The sequence below is a fragment of the Semicossyphus pulcher genome, unplaced genomic scaffold (genome assembly GCF_022749685.1).
Source record: "Semicossyphus pulcher isolate SPU_LCO1_2020_fin unplaced genomic scaffold, fSemPul1.0.p SCAF_4, whole genome shotgun sequence".
Classification (NCBI taxonomy): domain Eukaryota; kingdom Metazoa; phylum Chordata; class Actinopteri; order Labriformes; family Labridae; genus Semicossyphus; species Semicossyphus pulcher.
In genome coordinates, this window is record NW_027211715.1 from 17,099,789 (window position 1) to 17,121,495 (window position 21,707).

At 40.8% G+C, this 21,707-nt stretch overlaps 2 protein-coding genes across 4 annotated transcripts in view; both read right to left on the reverse strand.

Moving 5' to 3' along the window:
* tle5 (TLE family member 5, transcriptional modulator) overlaps positions 1-1,706 on the reverse strand; it is a 41,498-nt gene extending 39,792 nt beyond the window's left edge. For both annotated transcript variants that reach the window (XM_069679525.1, XM_069679524.1), the window contains exon 1: positions 836-1,706. In XM_069679525.1, coding sequence (XP_069535626.1) covers positions 836-862 — 27 coding nt within the window. In that variant the 5' untranslated portion in view covers positions 863-1,706. The remainder of the gene's footprint in view (positions 1-835) is intronic.
* Positions 1,707-3,335: 1,629 nt separating this feature from the next.
* LOC138607007 (guanine nucleotide-binding protein G(q) subunit alpha) overlaps positions 3,336-21,707 on the reverse strand; it is a 34,822-nt gene continuing 16,450 nt past the window's right edge. The window contains exons 2-7 of one of the 2 annotated variants that reach the window (XM_069679522.1): positions 17,907-18,091; positions 17,009-17,163; positions 15,363-15,491; positions 11,046-11,175; positions 8,388-8,541; positions 3,336-7,840 (exon numbers count right to left, since the gene is read on the reverse strand). In XM_069679522.1, the coding sequence (XP_069535623.1) occupies positions 7,650-7,840; positions 8,388-8,541; positions 11,046-11,175; positions 15,363-15,491; positions 17,009-17,163; positions 17,907-18,091 (944 nt within the window). In that variant the 3' untranslated portion in view covers positions 3,336-7,649. Of the gene's footprint in view, positions 7,841-8,387; positions 8,542-11,045; positions 11,176-15,362; positions 15,492-16,052; positions 16,182-17,008; positions 17,164-17,906; positions 18,092-21,707 lie in introns of both variants that reach the window. The other variant, XM_069679523.1, reaches the window with a different exon arrangement.

The following is a 21,707-nucleotide window of genomic DNA, read 5'->3' on the forward strand; positions in this document are numbered from 1 at the left end:
AACACAGGTCGGCCCCCAAATTTCGATTTTATGCAGGTTTCTTATGAAACCCAAATAAGCCAAATGAGAGTCTCTATTTTGAATTTGCATGAAGGTCCTAACCAGAAACAAATTTAAATTTAAGGCCTCAGCTCAAAGAATCACTACACTACAAATCACTACTGACATTATTACTAGTAAGACAGGAAAGACAGCTCTGCCAGTCACTTAACATAAATGTTTGACCAATGGGCAAAGAGCGCTCATCACTGATGAATGCATGGCCTGGACTGAGTTTCTGTTACCATGGAAACTTGAGATTTAGGGGAACATAGATGTTTGCTTTTTCCAGTCACAAAATACACCCACCTGCACATTATGGTGTACAGTGAATTTGGGTGGTTCAGGTTCTATACTATGACACCACTTCTGTTTTGTTGTAGAAAGACCAAAGCTTATATTGAGAAACAGGATTTTGTTTTTTGCATTTTGGTGAATGCAGTCAATTGACACTAAAGTGACACAAAGGTGTGAAAATCGTATGGTTGTGAAATATGACAGCATTCATTGGAGGTGTTTGATTTGGAGAATGACTTCATCTGGAAAAAAGTTTTAAACTTAATTATATTGTTTTTTTCCCTTTACACCATACTTTTCTATCTATATAGCACGAACATCTACTGCAAAACTTAAAGACACTGCAGTCATACTACCCTCCGAAAATCCTTTAAGTTTCTTATGATTCCTCTATTTAAATTACATCTACCTAACTAACCTGCCCGGGTAAATCACGTAGTGCGTAATGTAGAGCAAGTACCTTTTTTCTAAACAAAAAATGAAACAAAGGTGCACTTACTGAGTGTCTTGATTGTGGAAACATCATGTCAATTCCTTGTTTGGTGCTGTCCTTCCCGAACACGATCCACTGAGTGCCCTGTGTTTATATTTTTCCTCGCGTTGGTCCTTTGTCCAAAGCTAGCCCAGCCTTAAACAGGAGCTGTCCAGCGCTAGCAGGATGCCGAGCTAACGGTGGCTAGCGAGCCCCCTCAAAAATTCAGCTGGATATGAGTAATGTGCTGAGCAACCGTTAGCGAGGTAACTAAAGGAGTCGGTGCCTTGTCGGGGTAATGTAAGAGCATTCAGCTGTACCTGTCCGAACCCTGTATTTACTGTGTCTGCGAGCAGGAAACAACCACCAGTGCTGGCTCCTCACTGGCTAAGCTAGCTAATTCTTCAGAAGCTGTCAGTCAAAATGATCCATCGCTGTTGAAGCTTTCCGCCTGAACGCGCGAGCGGCAGCGATGCGAGCTCAACGCATGTAAATTAATAACGTTATGTACACAGCGCTGTTTGGCTGTAGCCAGCAGGCGGAGGGTAAATGCTTTCTTCCTTCGTCTTGTGGAGGTCCTTAAAGGTTTGAGCTCGCTGTCTTCATCCAGCTGCGCACACACTGGTGAAAAAGTAAAGAGGCAAAACGGTCTAAATCTCAGAAATAACAAAATGTCTGCGGGTTCGTTTAAGTTGAATCCCGTTTCGTCCAACGGCTACAAATAAGTCTCGCGAGTGAAAAAAACCCACTTAATCTGTGTTGTCGCTCAGGCAGACGGCTAATAAACTTCAGATTAAAACCATCCCAGGCTTGAGTTAAACTCTGAACGTTTGTCTCTCGAAACGAGGAGTCGGTAGAGAAACAGAGGATTTGTCAGTGGTCGTGGTGAAGCTAGAAAGTCAGTCCATTCCTGGAGCTGGTAGGTAGGCGCGACGTTGCTGCTGAGCTGTCCGCCCCACACAGAAACACAGCGGATAGAAGAGAGGTGCCGCGCAGATCTACACCCTGCAGATCTACCTCATCAGCCGGCTGATGTCTGAGCAACTAGCGCCTCGTGTGGACAGGTTCCCAACACCCAGCTCCACAGACACAGGAGTGTTACTGTGTGTGTGTGTGTGTGTGTGTGTGTATGTGTGTGTGTGTCAACAAATTCCCGGCCCACTTAAGTAGTGATGTGTCATTTATGTGAACACTTTCATGGGATTTTTTAATAGCCCCCTACAAACTGTCTGTTGAGGTGAACATTTACATTTTTCACTTTCATTGCATTGTATTTGCTGAATTACTTCAAATAAAGGGCTAAATGTTACTTTTACAGTCTTATCTACAGTATATATTCCCATTTCTAAGCTATTTAACATTAAGGTTTAAGACCTGTTGTATCATTTATTATTTTATTATTTCAAATAATTTGTTTGCCATATGTGACCATGGCGTTAAAGATAGCTCTTTTTGACATTTGTAGAATGCATCTGTAATCTGCACATCATTGAACCTCCCTGTTTGGAGTCCTGTTGCTTCTCAAGTGTTGCTCTGAAAACTCACATCAAAATGCCAAGTGGCAGATCTCCTTTAAAGCTCCTGTGAGGAACTTTCTGTTTGTGTTGATTTTGGCGCCCCCTGTGGACAAAGCCGTACCTCTGATCTCTGCTGATTTTGTCCTGTACATGCTTGAGCGTCTCATGCTGCTTTCTTTATCACTCACTTTAAATTTCTGCCCTGAAAAATGCAAATAAAGGTAGCGTGTAGTTAATCGCTTCGTCTGACACCTACCCCCCACCAGCATTAAAAAAAAATCAATCTAGTCACTGATGGTCTGGTTTGCTTTTGTAGGTCATATAGTGCAATGTAATGAGAATTTAATTTGGGAAAAACTCCTCACAGGAGCTTTAACAATAATGAATGCACCTTCTGTTAAAATGATTAAGCTTGTTTGTGATTTATGTTGCTTCGGAATCAAAGTTCCTTTCCAGTACATTTTTATCTTATTCTGTGTACTCCTAGAACTTGTGTCTATGATTTTAACTTAACTGACATTTCCATTCAAGGATTGTAGTCACACCATTTGCTGCAACTACTGACCATCTATGTATTAAAAAAATCATAGTATATATTATCAAAGTATTTATGCATATTTTACTCCATTTGACACAAATTACACTTGTGAGATGTATTTAACAGCTACTGCAATACCATTTTTCAATCATGCTGCAGTTTCTGCCCTTGCAGAAAGTAAAAATTACCTTTCAAACATCCACTGACTTCAGTAATGTCACATTGGTATTATAAAAACACAGCGGTAATCTGGCACTTTGACACAACAAGCTGAAAGATGTAATGTACAAAGTTCTGTTATTGTTGCATGATAATTGTCTTGCATATTATACAGAAATTATAACGCTTCCAACAGCTTCCTGAAAGCAGGGAAAAACATCCAGAAATCTAAAGCATTAGGAACATTACACATAAAAGGTGCTATAGTTATTCAATCCCACAGAGAAAGAAAACGCTCCAAAGGATGCCGTAAGAGAGTATAGGAACATATTTTATTCCAATTTAAAACATTTAAAGGAGAAGGCTATGAAAATCATTTCATGTTTGAATGAGGTTCAGGCAACAGTGGTTGAAATGAAACATACAAAAGAGAAATATGGCTAAAATACTGTAAATCAATAACCGACCGTAGGACCCTTTTCATGAGGGCGTTGCATGAATACAGTATCTCACCCGCCCGCTCCCTCCCCAACCTGACAAACACATGCAATTAAAATGACATTAATCTTAAAAACAGCAGTTCATCATTAATCTTAAATATAGAATAAAATTGTCCTTTTTTTTTCATTAGTTAATCACATACTTGAGTGTTTATTTGTTTTAAAAAGTGGACCATGAAATTCACAGGCCCTCTGATTTTTCACAACATTGGCACTTGTTAAGAATCTGGCTTTACAAAGAAAGGGGATTGGCACACTCATTGTACATAATTTACATTTGGTATACTTAAAAAAAAAAAAAGAAGAAAAAAATCAGAACAAAAATACATTACTTTCAATTTGTACACCACTACACAAAAGTTTATTTGAACTCTTTTAAAAAAGTCTTAAGTGGTCCTAAATACACGTGTTAAGGTGTGTCAACCTTACAAAAGAAAAAAAGATGTAAAGATAGCTTTTAATATCACTGTATGTCCATCCCTCTAGTCAGAATGGATCTGAAGCATAAGCAATAGCCATCAAAAGTGTACACATACATACATACATACATACACATACACACACACACACATACATACACACCTCAGAGTACCAACGAGCGCGCTTGAACAGACATCTAAGTTGCATGAATGCAGGCCCATTGCAGTGGAGCAGATTCAGTGCCTTCACCCCGGGAGAGAATACACAGTCCAGAGAAGTGAAGAGGAAAAGAGAGCGGAGAATGGCGGACATGTAAACACACAGCAGATTCATTCACTCACTTGCTATTAGAACCACCAACATATTATAATAGCCACTTCAGTACCTTCACTTGGCAAGTCTTTCAATAAATACATTAATACTGAGGCTGAACACACAAACTTCATTTGGCAAAAGAATCTGAATGGAAAAGTTCTGGGTCAAGTTACAATGAATCGTTAGGTTTTGATGTCTTTTCTGTGTCTGATTGGTTTTGTTTGGCACAGAGTTTTCTACTGGATTGTCTGAAAAACATTCTTTAAAATATAGTCCATGCAAATTAAGAACAAGTCAATGGAAAGGACCCAGCTGTGCTTTTAATTCTTATCCTCGGTAGTGTATCCATGTGACTTTTTCTGTGTTGGTTCTACAGTTTTGGTTCAACAAGAAATCGTCATGCCAACAGTGGTCCCTTTTATTTCTGCATTATCTTAATAGAGAATAAGACCACAGGCCTGCCCTTAAAGTGGTACACCACAGGTCAGGGGAATGGAGCGTGCTCAAGTATTCATGAATCCTTTCCAAGCTTAGATCCAGTCTATCAATAAGTTTATTTATTCACACATCAAAATACTTAAGCTCTTAATTTCAAGATGAAAAGTGTGCCAAGTTGCGGCACCTTCGTAATTAACTTCTGACAGGGAATGCATCGGAAAACATCGGCGCAAACTGGTCAAAAAAAGAGGCCTTAAAGGTGGTCTTAAGCACCTCAGAGGGTCTTGTTACCAATATATGCTGGGGAAAGAAGTCTAAATAATCCTGTAACATCTCCACTGTTTCATGAAGTGACTCTGAAATCTAAACAGATCAGATAATGGCTGCATCAACACAATGAACACATTAGTACCAGAGGTGTACGCTAAGATTATTCTCACTGGGTGCATGTAATTAAGAGAAATTTAACTTGTACTGCTTTTGGTAAGCAATGCAAGATTAAAAACTACAGTAATAATTTTATCTAATCGGTCTCTTCCAGATCTTTTAATTGGCACAAAAAGGTCAAAATGTCCAAAGCGCTCCCTTTTTTCTGATTCCAACACAGCCAAAGTCGCACATGAAAACACCACCAATGAGAAGAAAAGTCCAATGTGCATAACCACACAGTGGAAAACATTATAAAGCCGAAAATGTCTGCACAGAATTCACGAGAGGACGGTTAGGTGAACCTCACTTCTTTTGATGCGAGCCATTCTCCTCCTCTGAAGGCAAAAAGATCGAGAACAAAGAGCCAAACAGCCGTCAGACTTCCCTCAGTCAGGGAACGTCACGTAGAGCTGCGTCCGTGGACTGCTGTATTCCTCCCTCACTGAACCTGTGGCCATCACCCTCAACAGGATGTCAACACACTCAGATTCAAAGCCCCTCCTCTTTAATTAATTGCACCTTTTGCTCTATGCTGTCCATAGAGACCTTTCATTTCTACCAAAGCTGCTAGTAGTAGCCCTTGTGATGAAAAAGTTATGAAAAAACTTACCTGAATTACATTGTGAAGACAAAAATAGCCATCTATTAACTTTCAGCGTAATGGAATATTTAAACAACTATCAGGCAAGAGACACGATATGGGATTGGTACCAATAGCCAACACATATCCTCAAAAATTACAAAAAAAGCAAGCATCCGTGAACAGTAAATATTCAACCACTAAGTTTTTTGTCTGTTTTCATTTTCCTGTTTGCATAAAGCACAAACCTGACGTGGAAACTGCATCTTCCACTGTCAGCATTTCAAAACAGAACTGCACAACTAAATATATGAAGTATCATTAGAAAGATAGAACACTTGTCCATAAAATAGTTTTGATATTTTACAGCAGTATAAAATCTCCTCCTGTCTCGGCGGTTGGAAAAACTTTGAGCTGAAACTAGGGAGGAAGTCTCATTTACTGTATCAACAATACGCAGATCTGATTGATAAATTAGACATACAAAAAAAGAACTATTTACTCTCTCACTATTCATTACAGTTTATCAAATGTTGGCCAAATAATGTGGCAAAATAAAGTTGATTACAGAGAGAAGCCATAACCATGATCAAGACCAACTGGTGACTTAAGCGAACTGGCAGCGCAAAAGCTTTTATCTCATCTACGACCGACTATTGCACTGAACTAATCTGGTGTCATTCGCACGTTGTGCACAGGAAGATTATTCTCACCATAAGAGCAAACAAAGAAGAGATCACAGTACTAGTACACGTGTGATTCAGACGTCAGTCGACATGAATAAATGCCACACAGAGTGAGTTGTTATGCCATCGACATCTGAGTGACTCATCACGAGAGAACAACTTGCACTTCATTTTGGCAAAACCAGTTTTAAAATGTTTAGTTAGAAGCTGAGTCACTTAAAGGACAAACAGGATACTGGCAATGTAGTTATAATTACAGAAACAAAGTAGGTGCTTTTAATATGGCAATGTGGTACAAAATGACAGGGGAGCTGATATACAGTATGTAAATACCAGTGGTGTTTTGTTTCATAACACTTGAATCCAATGGGCAGTGAAATAGGGACATACTGTGACTCTTTCTGGAGCGATCCTTTAAGTAATTACCTTCAGCTTTAATCGGAGAATAGCAATAATTTCAGAACAAGAGCAGGAAATTTTAGTCCACAGAGAGCATGTAGTTATCTCTGTGTCGCCCTCACTCTGTGTGAGCTGCATGAAAACTTTATTTACATTCAACAGAGCTTCTGTGCTCTGATTTAGGGCAAAGTTAACAAAACAAATACACAATTCAAGACCCAGGGGAACCAAGTACCTCACTGCATCCAAACACTGCCTGATAATATATTCCTATCATCGTAATTAGTTACCCTTTGCACATGAGCAGAGTCCAGGATCCGCAGCCTGGCCTCGTGCCCTCATGCTGTAGTGTTTAGCATGCACGGGTTAAATAAGAAGAAGGGAAGAGAGCACTTTGTCCATGAAAGCTTAGTCTACCCAGAGAAGGCCCTCTACCCACCTCAAACACACAAGCAGTGGCGATAATGTAGTGTACAGAAGGAAAACATGTGATCAATGCCCCCGGGCCACATGGAGACCAAGAGGAGCAGAGCAAAGCCCCAAAGAGAGGGGCACAATGGAAGGAGTGTTTTCAGATTAAAGTGTGTTTTATACAAGAGGAGCAAATATTCAAACCACAAAAAGATAACCTTTAAAAAAAGAGAAACCAACAACCAAGAAGCGAAGTGGACAAGAGGGGCGGATGCTGGGTAGTGTTGGTCTTGTAAAGTAGAAGCAAAGATGCTGAGCAGCACTATGTTTCATGCACGTGTGTGTGTGTGTTTGTAGAAGTGGACTCTGCATTGTGTGTTTAGGGCTGCAGGTCTCTCTCTCTCTCTCTCTCTTGCTCTCTCTCCCTCGCTCTTTATGTTTTTTTCTCCTCACACCAGGTTGTATTCTTTGAGGTTGAGCTGCAGGATGGTGTCTTTGACGGCCGCAAAGACAAAGCGGATGTTCTCCGTGTCGGTGGCGCACGTGAAATGGGAGTAGATGATCTTGTCACTGTCTGGGTTCAAGTCCACGAACATCTTCAAGATGAACTCCCGACCGGCTTGGGCGTCCCGCTGGGGACCTGGAGAGGAACACATCCATTAGATTAAGCTTCTAGCAAGCGTCATTTTAGCAGCATTTCACCTGGTTCTTTTGTTTTTTCATTTTATATACATCTTCTTATTTGTGCATTTCTCTGCACAGGTTACTTCTGGATTACAAGTTCCCACTCTGGATATTACCGTGATGAGAGGGGCGGATAGGCATTTTTATATTTATAAGATAAGATAATCCTTTATTGATCCCCAGTGGGAAAATTCGAGTGAGGAAATTCCCCAGAAGTAAAATTAATAAGGTCATAAACCAAACAGATTAAGATCTGTCATGTTCTAACAAGTTTCAGTTTGCATTGTAGTTCAGCACATGACCACAGGGTGTCAGTGTATCATCAAAAACAAAGGTAAAAGAGCAAGATAATGCTTTACATTAATAGTGAAAGAAAATGTGTGTGTATGAATAAATAATACCTGTGGACCACTTTACTGTCAAGCTCACTGCACGACCACTCAGCGATATAAAGACTATATTACATTTATGCTGTATTTAAGATGTATAATAAATAAAATTACCGTCAAACTCTGGGAAATAATCCACCAGGTGAGAATACATGATCTTCTCCTCCAGCAGGTCCTTCTTGTTGAGGAAGAGGATGACGGAGGAGTTTTGGAACCAGGGATATGTGATGATGGTCCTGAACAGAGCTTTACTCTCCTCCATACGATTCTGAATAACACAAACATGAGGTTAGGACGTATTTAGGATACAGACTTAATCAATTGTGCTACAGTCGCGCCTTCCTGTGAGTGTTATTAAATAAAACAGGTTTTAATATCTTTGGCCCATGCACAGATGTTTCTGTTAGTAACAATAGAATAATAGGTATAAATTGATTTAAGGGATTAGCTCTAAAAGTTTTTGGCTTTCCATTCAGTTGGCTGCCTTAACATTGAAAAGAGCTTAATGTGTCTCTAGCATTGCTGAAAAGTGCCCGCCAGTTACATTAGAGGTGGTGAGTCTGAGTGTGAAAAAGGATATTATCCTTTTATTGGATATATCATAACGGGTCTGTATGGGCAGGATAGTATCCACTAACTGGTATATTGTTCAGGCTTTGGTGTTTACATATCTCAAGTATGTATACAATTATTTTTCTGTCCCAACACATTATCCTGTTTCTAATGATGGACTGTAGCCAGATGGGATCATAGTGTGGAAGTTTAAAGGCAGCATGTACAGTGAACACAGGGTATTAAAACTCTCTCACACGTAAAAAGTGGAGTAAGTGGATTTGGAAAAGCAAAAAGCTGCTCTCAAACATCTCTTCTTCCTCTTTCCGATCTAAATGTCTTGCCAGCATCACTCCCACAGATTAGACTTGCTAAGTCATAGTATGATCCTTGCCAGATGGCACTGATGAAATCAAAGAGGTTTGAAAACAATGTGGTCAGGCTCTGGCTGGTTCTGGAGGGTCAAAGTCTCAGTCTCAGACCTGTCAGCACTACAGGATTATATCTGCAGACTGCGATGGCTAAACGCTGCCCCATGTCGTCTCAGCCGTCAAGCTCGGTAACAGCATCAGAATGGTCTATCGTTGCCTACCACCTGTGACCACATACACGCTACAAGCAGGAAAAGCAAATAAACAGCAGCGGGCAAAAATGAAAACATATTCCTGTCTTTGTGTGCGTTTAAAAAGGCCTCACAGGCAGGCCCATTGAAGATAATGTGCAGCGTGTTGTACGAGTGTAGTTAGGAAGTGTCGTTAGAGAAACATTGACCCTGGTTAACTATATCTATATCTACACGGTCAACAGTGAGTCAAGCTGGCAGCTGGGCCTGGTTTATGAAACCCAGCAGTCATATGACCAGGTCAGAGAAAGGGTTTGTTGTCAGGAGGGGAGCAGAGGGCACGCAGTGGCTGATCACATTAGTTTTATTAGCCATAATTCTTCTGAATGGAGCAGAGTCAGAGGAGTCAGAGCGGACGACATAGATAACGGAAGATATGTGTGGAGTGAAGAAGAAGATCGGTTTTTGGTTTGTTGTATTTATTTATCAATAATCCTCATTGTGTGTATGCATGTGGACATCCAGTGGTGCTGTCCATGACATCTATTTCCAGTGAAACAAAAAAAATTGATATTACTTTTAACATGTGGTAGTTTGATATTATAAAATTGCATCTATCTATGTAATGGTGACTGTTAATCCATTAATAGACACAACAGATGACCATGCTTAAAACCTGCATGAATTCATTTATTAACCATATTGGTTGAGTGCAAAAAGCTACAATTGAAAATAACCTTATAAAGATTATACTGTTAATGTGTAAGCAAACATGCTTATTTACACATCAAGCAGACACAGACCAACTTAAGTCGGAATCTGCAGTCTTGCTTGTGGATCACTGACCGACAAGGTTCATTGTTCATTCTGCTTTTAGCTCTGATTTGGTCACTACCAACTACTCAGTGAAATATCTGCTATCGCCTATCTTAGCAGCTATTTTTGCACTATGTTCATCAGCATGGCACCAACTTTGTCTGTCTAACATTTAGCGCAGAGCAGGAGGTAAAGTTAAGCTGCTTGCGGCTGCTGGAAATGACGTTGAGATCAACGAACTATACGAAATATTAAACTACAACTAATATAAAAATACAGCTTAAACAATGAGCGGAAAAAAGCTAAAAAACTTCAAAGAGCTGAGGGAAACTGTACAGTTGGGTCATCATTCTCTAAAGCCATGGTTCTCAAGTGGTGGGTCGGGACCCAAAAGTGTTTTAAATTTTAGTTTGTCGTGGATTTGCGCTTGAAGAAAAAAAGTTGTGGCAAAAAGTCTATGCTGCGCTTTTATTTTGAAGGACATGGGTTTCCTATGATGTGCGAGCAGTAGTAGAGCAGTTTAGTCACACTCCATGTATCCACTGATTGGGTCATCCCAGCTACAGTTACATTTACATTCTCGAAACTTGATGAGCCCGACAGTAGTTGCATTTATGTTGCACTTTTTTAGCTTATTTCTGTGGAAAAAGTGAATGTCCAAGAAAGACGGTAAAAAGGCCGGTTTGCGTAACGGCGGGAGGAAGTGGCGGCGGGCCGGGGCAGCAGTTAACGGCCGAACCACAAGGCAAAGAAGAAATTCCATACCGTCACACTTCTTGAATATATTGGGATAAAATGTTGTGTTTGCACCCAATATTAAAAAAAAACTGTCTCTGTCTCACCTCATTGTCTGACTCCACCAGGACTTGGTCGTACTCGCTGAGCGCCACCAGAAACATGATGGAGGTGACGTTCTCAAAGCAGTGGATCCACTTCCTCCTCTCTGACCTCTGACCCCCCACATCCACCATTCTGATTGGAGGATGAGGCCGCCAAACAGAGGGCAAAAGGAATCACATAGAAGAGAAAACATAAAATGAGCTCTGAATTTATCACCTGGAGTCCGTTGATCTTTTTAAGCTGTCTAACCTTGGACCTCTTGCCACAGAGGAAAGCAGCATTTTAATCATTATTTAACTTTAGCTAAATCTATGAAATTACTTTGGGTGTCAAACTTATGAAACTTGAACCACAGACATTCAGAATACACATGTCCGGATCTCAAGTTAATTTAAGTACATGACATTACATTAAATTAAAGTAGGAAATCCTGAAGTGACTCTGTTAAGGACAAGCCGAGGAACAGGGTCACTTCAGTACAAAAAGATGATTCCAATTACAAAATGAATCCATACAAAGAGGCATTCATCTTGTAAAATGTCAACTATTTTTTTTGAAGTTTTTATTAATATATTTCAAGCCCGACGTGGCCTGACTATTGCTATTATTGAAACATGATAAATAATGTGTAGTTCAAGCCAAACACCCCCTTGCATTAAGAATATCAACAGAGGAAACATGAAAGGAGAGTTTGTAGCATGAATCACCGAGAGGACAGGAAAAAAAAATCCCTGCATGAAACCAAAATAGCAATTACCACAAGGAAGTGTAAACACAATGCCCAAACAATGAACAAACAATGCCATCCTTCTCTCCCTCCTTTGCAAAGTAAATGGAGGAGAGCCCATGCAAGAGGAGGTGTTTAGAAGTGCCTATAAAAGGTGCTTAATGTGAGGCATACGAGAGGAGCAACAGAGAAGGGGAGTGGTTGAAGGCACAGGGTTTTTTCCACCTAATTGCAGAGAACATCAAGTCTCCCCTATAGTGGAATTGATATCATCACCTACTCATACTGTAGTGGCCAAAACCTGCCATAAAGCAGACATCGTGCACCCTTCTTCACGCTTGCCGGAAGAGGCGTTGTACAAAAGGTCACGTGTCTGATCACTCACGTTTCAAGCGTTTTTGTAGAATCATTGAGCATTTAGGCAGAATTAAAGGGTTGTTTTATCAGCGAAAATATAGGCAGAAAAATGACTTATCTGTCGATGCCAATATGTGGTTTTCAAGCCATTATCTGCAAGGACCGATAACGTGTTGATAATATCGTGCATCCCTAGCTTTGATTCCAGGGTAGGAGGCACTGATCAATTCATGGATGAAGATCTCATGTTGCTTGATAAGGAGTGTCATTAAGGGCACAAGTCAGTGACTAAACTAGTGCAGAAAATAGAACTCCGGAGTCTAAATTATACTCTTACTGTACTCATTAATAAAGTCAGTATACGTCTCAATATCATTCAAGCTAGACAGTAAGACTCTGAACATAAAGGTGAAGTCTGCCAGAAAGAGGGACAGCAGTGATAGATGGAGTCCTCCGAAAAATCCAGCCTAAAATAAAACTCCTTCACATCAGACAACCTGCTTTTTTTTCCTTCAGTAAGGACGAGTGACCTACTTAGTACGATAAGCTCTCCTATGCTGAATAAGCCAAGCGAAATTACATTTTCTGTGACTTCAAAGCCAATTAAAAGGGAGGGAAGGCAAGCCTAATGGAGATGTTTGTCAATGAAAGGCTTCCTTGTTGCAGCTACAACAGTGGTCCCACATGCTCGTTTCTATACATGACTTAGAGGCTGTTTGACAAAGACATTTTCATAAATCACATAATTATAATCCTTCATAATCAAGCTTTTCTTTCAATAAAACTCGACACCTCATATTCATATCGGTATGTTCAGTTTCCTAACACAAACTGATGTCATTGAGAGCATGTAGTGATTCACCACCAGCAGCACAGCCAAACAGAGTGCAGCCTATCGGCGAGCTGCAGCAGGGCTGCTGGGAACCTCTTCAGCACAACCTCATTGCAAGCAGTTATTTCTAGCCTTGCCAAGCGTAGGAGGGGGCTGACATGATGGCTTCCTATCGATTTGCACTCTTCTGTAATCGCTCTTGTTCCCTGGATCCATCTCTAGCTCCTCATTTTCTCCGTTTTCTGCGAGAGGAGGAGGAAGGGAAGCTGCTCTACATATTGGCGGCGGGTTCCAAGACTGTCTCTCTGCCAAGACCAGAGTCTCTCAGCTGTGCAAAAGACTAGGAGGGTCTATTACATAAAAACACTGCTTTTATTTGCCTTTGTGAGGCTTTCAGTCTCTTAACATTCAGAACTTCACCAGTATGGTCATAAAGTATTTACTGAGTATAAGGTCTGTTTTTATTGAGCCAATTTAGAGACTGCATGTAAGTGATAACAAAGATGCATGAAGAGGCCTAAAATTATGTTTATTATAACTTATCTTGCATATAAACTGTTGTAAAATGCTTAATTAGCGTATTTTGTGCTGCTAATTATCAAAAACTCAAAGCCCCCCTAGAAACGTTTTTTGAGAAACCCACTTTCATTTTTCATTTTACACCTATTTATCCATGCCTTTAAAGTCACTGTGCTTACTTTTTACTATTAAAGACTGTTCTACACGCTCTGTTAGGTTGTCTATAATGTTTACTTTATCCATTTAGAATTCAGAACACTTTTTATGAGCAGATGTGGTTGTTTGGTTTGGGGTGTGTTGTGGCATAAATGAGTGATGTTTTTTTAGGGGGGGAAAAAAGAAGGAAACAAATCCTTTCCATGTGCAGTCGGTTTAGCTCAGTGGTTAAAACGTGCACCCCTCAACGCAGTGGCCCATGGTTCAACTCCAACCCTCGGCCCTTTGCTGCAGGTCATCCCCTCTCCCTTATTTCTGACTCCATCCACTGTCCTACACAATAAAGGCAAAAGCCCAAAAAAATCATCTCTCTTTTTTTATTTTTATTATTAAATTGCAAGAAGTTAAAACCCTTAATATTTTAAAGAGAGGGTATTATGCCGTTTCACATTTTCAGACATATATATATAATGTTCCAATGTTGGATCTCCAAACTAAATGTGGGTGAGGTTTTAACTCTGTAGGTAAAAGTATGTTGGAGTAATCCCCAGGCTTCTCAGCTCAGTCTGCAGGCTGCTGTGAACGCCAGCTTTCACACAGTTGTTTCTACATGCTGCACTTTGTGACATCACTGCTTCTGAGAGCTGGCCAATCAGAAGAAAGCGAGCTAACTGACCAGTGTGAGAAAAATGAGGATTTTTTTACACTGTAAATTATGCTGAAGTACTCCACAGGTATCACAGAGTGAAATATGAAACTTGAAATTAGCATAATACCCCCCCCCCTTTAAAAAATCATACCTGATACCACTTTTAGCCTGAATTTTTCTGAAAAAGTAATTATTTAAATTAAGTAGTTTTTGCTGTCGTTAACACTTTTTCTTGAAGGTGGCCACCATTCCGACACTGGGTTCAGATTTATTCACAGGAAAAAAATCATAAATATTGACCTGTTTACTGTTTATCTCTATACAGTTTTATACATGTTGTATGAATTCATTGCTATGCCAAAGTAACATCTAACTGACTGTTTTCGAGAGGAGGATTTGTAATGGAACAAAAGGCAGCAGCCACACCGAGCCTTTAGATGAGGAGTTTCTGTTGACATGCTGCACATGTCAAACTCATCAGCAGGGTAACCAGCGTCTTTTACTCTGTCCTGACATTGTCTGGAAAAACTACTTTCACGTTGTGCGGCATGAAATCAGATCATGATGGAAGAAGTCCTTTTTTTCCCCACTGGCTTTGTTTAGAAAACTACATTAGTTTGTTTGGTTGCAGTGAAACAGACTCACTTTCTGGTTCTCTGTCATATTTCTGTGAAAAATAACTGTTCAAGCAGTGTTTGCTTCAGAATTGAACTGCTCTTGCTGTTACCATGGTAACAGTGGGTGTCCCCAAATCAACCAGGACTGAAATCTTAAGGATCAAAACTTCAAACAAATAATAAATTATGTTTAACAATTGCAAATAATTTTCTTTTATTGAAGAAACTGATTGATCGACAACTTGTCTTATCTACTGTGACGATGCAAATTAAATGTACTGCAAGTAACAGAATGGATGAGGGACACATTTAGACTGAATGGGGACATAGAACATGTTGAAGGTGAAGCATGAGCATGTCATCTCAGACTTCAGATGGCCGTTTAGGTTTTAGAAATGAAAACAGAACACTAGGAGGGTATTAAAACTGGAGTTAGTGAGAGCAGAGTGGTTCTTCTTCTACCTGAAAATGATGCTTTGCAAGTCGAAAGGGTATTCTATGATCCCAGTGGTTGGGATTCGAACCCTAAGCACGTCCTGTTGGGTTGGCAGATAGGACGATTCGGCAATACGATCCAGATCACTTAGATAGCTAAAAACAGGAAGAACAACAAAAGACAGAGAGAGAGGGAGGAAAGAGAAAGTGAAGCATAACAGCAGATACAGCACACCCCCGCCAAAAGCAAGTGGATCAGTCCAGATTTGACCACAGGAAGCCATTCCCAAGAGTTATGCAGGGTTTAGGTGACGGTTTGTACCTCTACCCCCAAATTATCTCTTCGAAATGTAGCTTCATCCTTGATGGCAGCTCCCATAGACATAACACCCCCTCAAAGTGATTAGTGTGACGTTTTAGAGAAGCAGGAACTTTTTACTTGCCTCCAAAAAGAGGATTTAGCGCTAAAGAGGCCGACTTTGACAGCCTGAGTGGACGTCAAAACGACTGCCTATTCTAGTGAATCTAGAGTTGTTGTGTCCTGTTCTCGAGGCCAGTCTTTGAGAGTGTACCATCAGGGACGTGTTAAAAGTGCCGGGCCCTGCTGTGCAGCACAGGGGAGATGCAGATAGCGGCATCGACGGTTTCCAACTGGTTGACCAACTGTCACGCAGCTCGCCAACCAGTGACATCAGCAGCAGCACTTGACACCAGTACCTGAAGATAATATTCTCCAGGTCAAAAGGGTACTCAATGATGCCGGTGGTGGGCACTCGGACCCGCAGCACATCCTGCTGAGTGGGCACGTACCCGGTCGTTGCTATTCGTTCTAAATCGTTAAGATAACTGTAGAAGGGGAGGGAACATATGTCATGTAGGCAAACCACGGGACTCAACATGCACAAAGAAGAGACCTAAACAATAGCTTCCTTTTGTCGAAAACACAACCAATTACAAAACATCGTACACATGAATTTGCATACAGTCAGTATGAGAAGAAGTCATTCAAACCTTTGCGAGATTTAATTTGTTCCCAGCCTTCAAATTTTTTAGGAGCCATATGAAACTTAAATGGATTAAAGCAGGTTGGATTTAGCCCTGATATTATTAGCAGTCGTTTATAAAGCTGCCAACATTTCCTCTCCTTCCCCCACCCTCCTATCTGCCTGAACCCTCTTCGCCTTCCTCTGTTCAAGTACACGTTAATACAGTAAAATACATCTGATTTCTTTGCTCAAGGCCTTACTATTAAAACTACTATAGTCAACTCTAGGGATGAGCATTTTAAGTTATTTCAAGATTTAAATACACTACTTTGTCAAATGCTTTCAGACTTATTCCTGCTGTGAAATGCCTGTAATCTGCCTGATAAATTAGGTCGAGTGATCTCCGACTAAACTCTTTAATTGTTGTTAGCAGTTGATTGAATCGATCATTCACTCAGATCAGATATTAATAGACAGCAGTCACATGGCTTCTTCCTGACATCAGACATTTCTGTTTACATTCATTTAAAAGACATTTTTAGTGAACACTGACATTCAAAACAAGTACTTAAGTACTCGATCATCATGCCCCCAAGTTAAACACCTAGAGTTCACAGGTATAACTGCGTCTCCCTTTTTACACAAAATAATAAGTCATTCTCGTAGATGAATATTTTCTAAACGTACTATTTGGTTGAGTCAGAGAGCTGGTACTCTCTCCGGCGGTCGTAGGCCTCCTGGATGCCAGGGTCAGCCCACAGCATCTTTATCGCGCCGATGTACGGCTGATCGAATGATGAAATCTTCTCCACGTCCACCTCACGCACCACCTGGGCGTTATTCTGGAGGAACAAAACCACAAAGCACAAAAACAGACTTTTAACAATACGTCACATTTCACTCACGAAAAGCATTTCATTTTATATCAAATCTTATGTTGCGGCCAGGTTTATGACCTTTTTGAATGTGGCTTTCACAAGATTAACCAGTCATAAGGCATAACTAGTTTTTATGTAAGCAGCCTCTCTTTTTTTGTCAACCACAGGTTCATTGTTTGCAAAACTCCAGCCCCAAGGAGGGAAAATGTTGCCCCATTTGGTGACTTCAAAGGATCAGGAGGACTTTCCTTATTTCTCTTGTTCCTGTGTCATCTCCGACTTTAGAAGTGGCCATGATTAATACAAAAGTGCAGCTGCGGGCTACTGGTCAGGTACAACCAGTTGTCTTTATGTGTTTGGGCATGCGCATGTAGGCGGGGCTGGAGAGAAAAATAAATAGTGATTTTTACTTTCTCAACTATTTTTGCCTTTATTGAAAAAACAGCTGAAGAGAGACAGGAAATATTGTGAGAAGAGAGTTGGAGACGATATGCAGCAACGCGCCGAGGACACAAGTGGCCGCTGCACTGCGGACTAAGGCCCTTGTGTATGGGACGCCTGCTCTACCCACTGAGCTAAACCAGTGCCCAATCCTGCTTTAAATTTCAATGATGACCGATGAAATCAGACTCGATTTAGAATAAAAATCATGACACCCGATCACATTACGCGACAACGTTTTCACCTCTGAACTTGGCAATACGCACCTTGTTCTGTTCATACTTGTACGGGATCTTGAGGGTCTCCGTTGCGCGGACCATGGCCTGCATTGAGGTGAAGATGTTCTGGTAGACCAGTTTAGTGAAGCCCTTCTTATCCTCATCTGTGTAGCCGGACCCATGGATTATTCTCATCTGTTTAATGAAGGTGCTCTTGCCGCTCTCTCCAGTACCTGAAGGACAAGAAGACACAGGAGGTTAGGAACTGGGAAAATGAGCGTACTCTGAAACCTGCTTAATGGGACAAACAATGCCAGAAATGAACAAAGGTACAAGAGTGAGGGTAATGAAAGACAAGCCACCCTTGTATGAAAAAATCTATTAAAAATACAACTGGCGATATAATCTAGAGGCTCTATCACACAACTTTGTACTGCTTATGAATTCCATCTCCGCTAAGAGAAAACAAAACTGTAAAGTAAAACGGACCTCTGGGTGCTAAGCTTTTCTGAAAGTCAGAAAAACACAGCTCTAACTTGGTTAACTTTATCCTTTTTATGCAACTTAAATTTCTGTGGTAATAAACAGGCTGACCTCGTCTGTCCACCTACACCCTGGCGCTGCTACACATGGTGTTACAGGAATGAGCACAATCATGCCCACAGGCTGCGGTCAGGACCTCAATGCCAACTCAGTCTCTGTGTTTTACCAATGCAGGCTGCAAACATAAACTAGTTATTCTTCCTCTTGTTACACTTAGAGTTAAATCAACCTATTACTGCATTAAAACAAAGCATCCTCAAGCACGCCAAATGATCTTACTTTCTACTGATGGTATGTTATTCTGCTTTTCTAAGTAATGTTATAACTTGGAGTGGACTTGGAATAATTGGAGTCTGAATTCGGCGTTTTCACAAAAGCTGTATCCCTTTATTTTGTGTTCTATACCTTTTGAAAATCATTTGAATTTTAACATTTTATTGTCTTAACTGTTGTAAACTTTTTATGTTATTTTTTGCCTGTTTGTTCATCTGTGAGGGATTTTTGGCTTCATGTTTGTATGAAAGGTGGTATATAAATAAAGTTGGGTTGAGTTAATTGCTGTGCGCAAGAAATATGAGTTACATAACTCTGCAAGCGTCCCACGGTACGAATCTAAAAAGCTAAAATATATACAAATGTTTCTGGGCCTAAAATGTGGTCCGGCGTTTGTCTCCTGTCATCTTGGCTCTTGTGTTCTGGGATGTGAATGTAACACTGGAATGTAATCACTGTTTTGGCCGTGGTTTCCACACCGACAGTCTGGGCAAGCCCAGAGTGACCACATGAGGGCTGCACGGCTCACCTCAGCTCAACAAAGAGCCGGGTTAGCCGAGTTCGTCTCCTCCAAATTTGTATCACAGTGATCATGCATATGCACACATGCCTAAACACACAGAAACCTGGTTATAGAGAAGTAAACTTGCTTACACATGCACACACACACAGAACACACACACGCACACTAACATGTCCGTGAGAGCTTCCAAAGCAGGCTCCCTATCTGGAAATATTTCATGAGAAATCTAGCACTACAGTCCTAGGAGACTGCAGAGTCAGGATATAGGCCTCAGAGCTTTGTATGCTGTGTTCATCAATAAAAGAGGAACATTCAAAGACGGGTAGAGGTCTAACCCAAACTCAACCTCTAGTTTCACTATGCATCTCTCTCTCCAGAGCGATCCTCCTCTCCTCCACCCCCAGTCCACCACCTATTTTCTCCCTCTACAACCCTGCTCGAGCTCTGCACCACTCATCTCTTCATCTCACTTCTCCAAACATTCAAGTCTGAGTCACTGCAGCATCAGCTACACGTTCGCTCTGCTCTCTACCTTTCACTCTTTGTTACACTGATCTCAACCGGTGCTGCAGCTGGAAATCTGCATTATGGATTCATTTATAAATGTTGACGCTGTTTGAACAGTCACATTAAACAAAGCATGAATAATTTCAAGATGACAAGCTATAACCAGCAATAATGGATGTCTTTTATATACACCCTTTAAAAATGGCATGTAGCAGAGCATGGATATAAATGAGAAAATACAATTTCAAAATGTCAAACTGTAACTTCCTAACGTGGATCTTAAACAATGGCTCTCAGGAAGATATGCACAAGGATGATGGACACACTGAGATTAGTGATGTTGCATTGGCTGGAAAGAATGAGCAGAGCATTATGTGTTCTTTTGTGACACCTGTGTTTTAGGAAATATCAGAGCTATAAAAAAAAAAATCATTGTAGTTTTGCTTCTAGCCACATTTACACCAAGCTGAGGTCCTTTTCCTGCAAAATCAGACAAATAATCTGAATCTGTGATTTATGGAACTTTCTGGCCTTGCAAGAAGTCTGAGCTCCAGCTTTTCAGTGAATTAAAACGCTAGTATTATTGTACCGATATCTTTTGAGCACTCAGTAGCATACTGTGATTGCCATACCTGGCTTGTCAGCCTGTTCAGTGTTTATCGTACATTTATTTAATTGACGGCCAGTATATAGGAGTCAGAAGTTGTTGGCTTTTCCCCGGAGAGATTACAGCGGACCGTAGTGATGAGAAGATCAGTTATTTCCCATTACGTGTCCTCTCACCACAACAAACAAAGTTAAACTAGCTCATTCCCAAGCTAATGGATTAGCCACAGACACAGACTGTTTAGCTTTAATAACTTGGCATTTGCCAACCCCTCGCTCCTCTGCAGCACCACCCTCTCATCAAAAAATGGTCACTTGGGCAACATGGAAAACCAAAATGGCCGCGGCTATATTTCAGCTTCATTTACGCAGTTGAGTAACAAATGGGTGACATCACCATGGCTACCTCTATGATTTATACTGTCTATGATTTAAACCAGTAAAAAGTTTGGCAAAATGTGAGCTCAGCCTGTGAAAACAGCTGGATTGATTAAAATATGAACATGTGTAAGTCCTTAGACTGTTAAACATGGCTGAAACCCATCTTGTGTAGACGCATCGTTAAGCCACGGACTGTTTGCACTGAACACTTCCACGTCTGTGCTTGCAGACATCCAATGTGGCATAAACAGATCTGTGTGTCTGCATCCGTTTTGCAGTATCAAATCCTTAAAAGCAATGATAGCGAGTGTCCCTCTAAACAGTAGTTGATGTTTGAGATCAGGTCTTTGCATGCTTTCTCCAACAGCTGAAGAACCTCGATGGCAGGTGACATACGACTAGGCTCTATGACTCTACAGCTATGCTAGCAGCCCTGTGAGCCTTCACCTCAGGCCAGTTTCTTTAATGCTAAATGCTAACATTAGCATGCTAATCCACTCATAACAACACTACCAACATGCTAACATGATGTTTAGCAGGTATCAATTTGCAATGTTAACAGCAAAGTCAAAGTACAGCTGAGGCTCATGGGAATGTCATTAGTAACTGTTGAGTCATTGGAAGCATTACAAATATTCTCATTTTGATCATCTATCAAACAGTTGTTCAGATAAATCCAGCTTGTGGTGGCACTCGAGGAAAAGTTGGGGTCTAAATGTCAAAGGATTCCTCCTCTGGCTCCCGGGGATGTTTGTACAAAATTTCATGACCACCCATCCAACAGTTGTAGTTCTTAATGGGCAAAAGTAGTTGACCATCTATCGAGCTTCCCCGAGAGGGAATACTAAATACTTGCAGCCTCGTTGTGTGAGCGGGCTGTAGTGGCTGATTAGATTAAGTACAGCTGGTATTCCCGAGACAGAGCTGAAATGTCTTCCAAAGATGACGGGAGTCAAGTTTGATTGCTGCTGACTGAAGAGCTCAGTTGTGAGTGTACAGTGAAGGAGTTGCCCTGA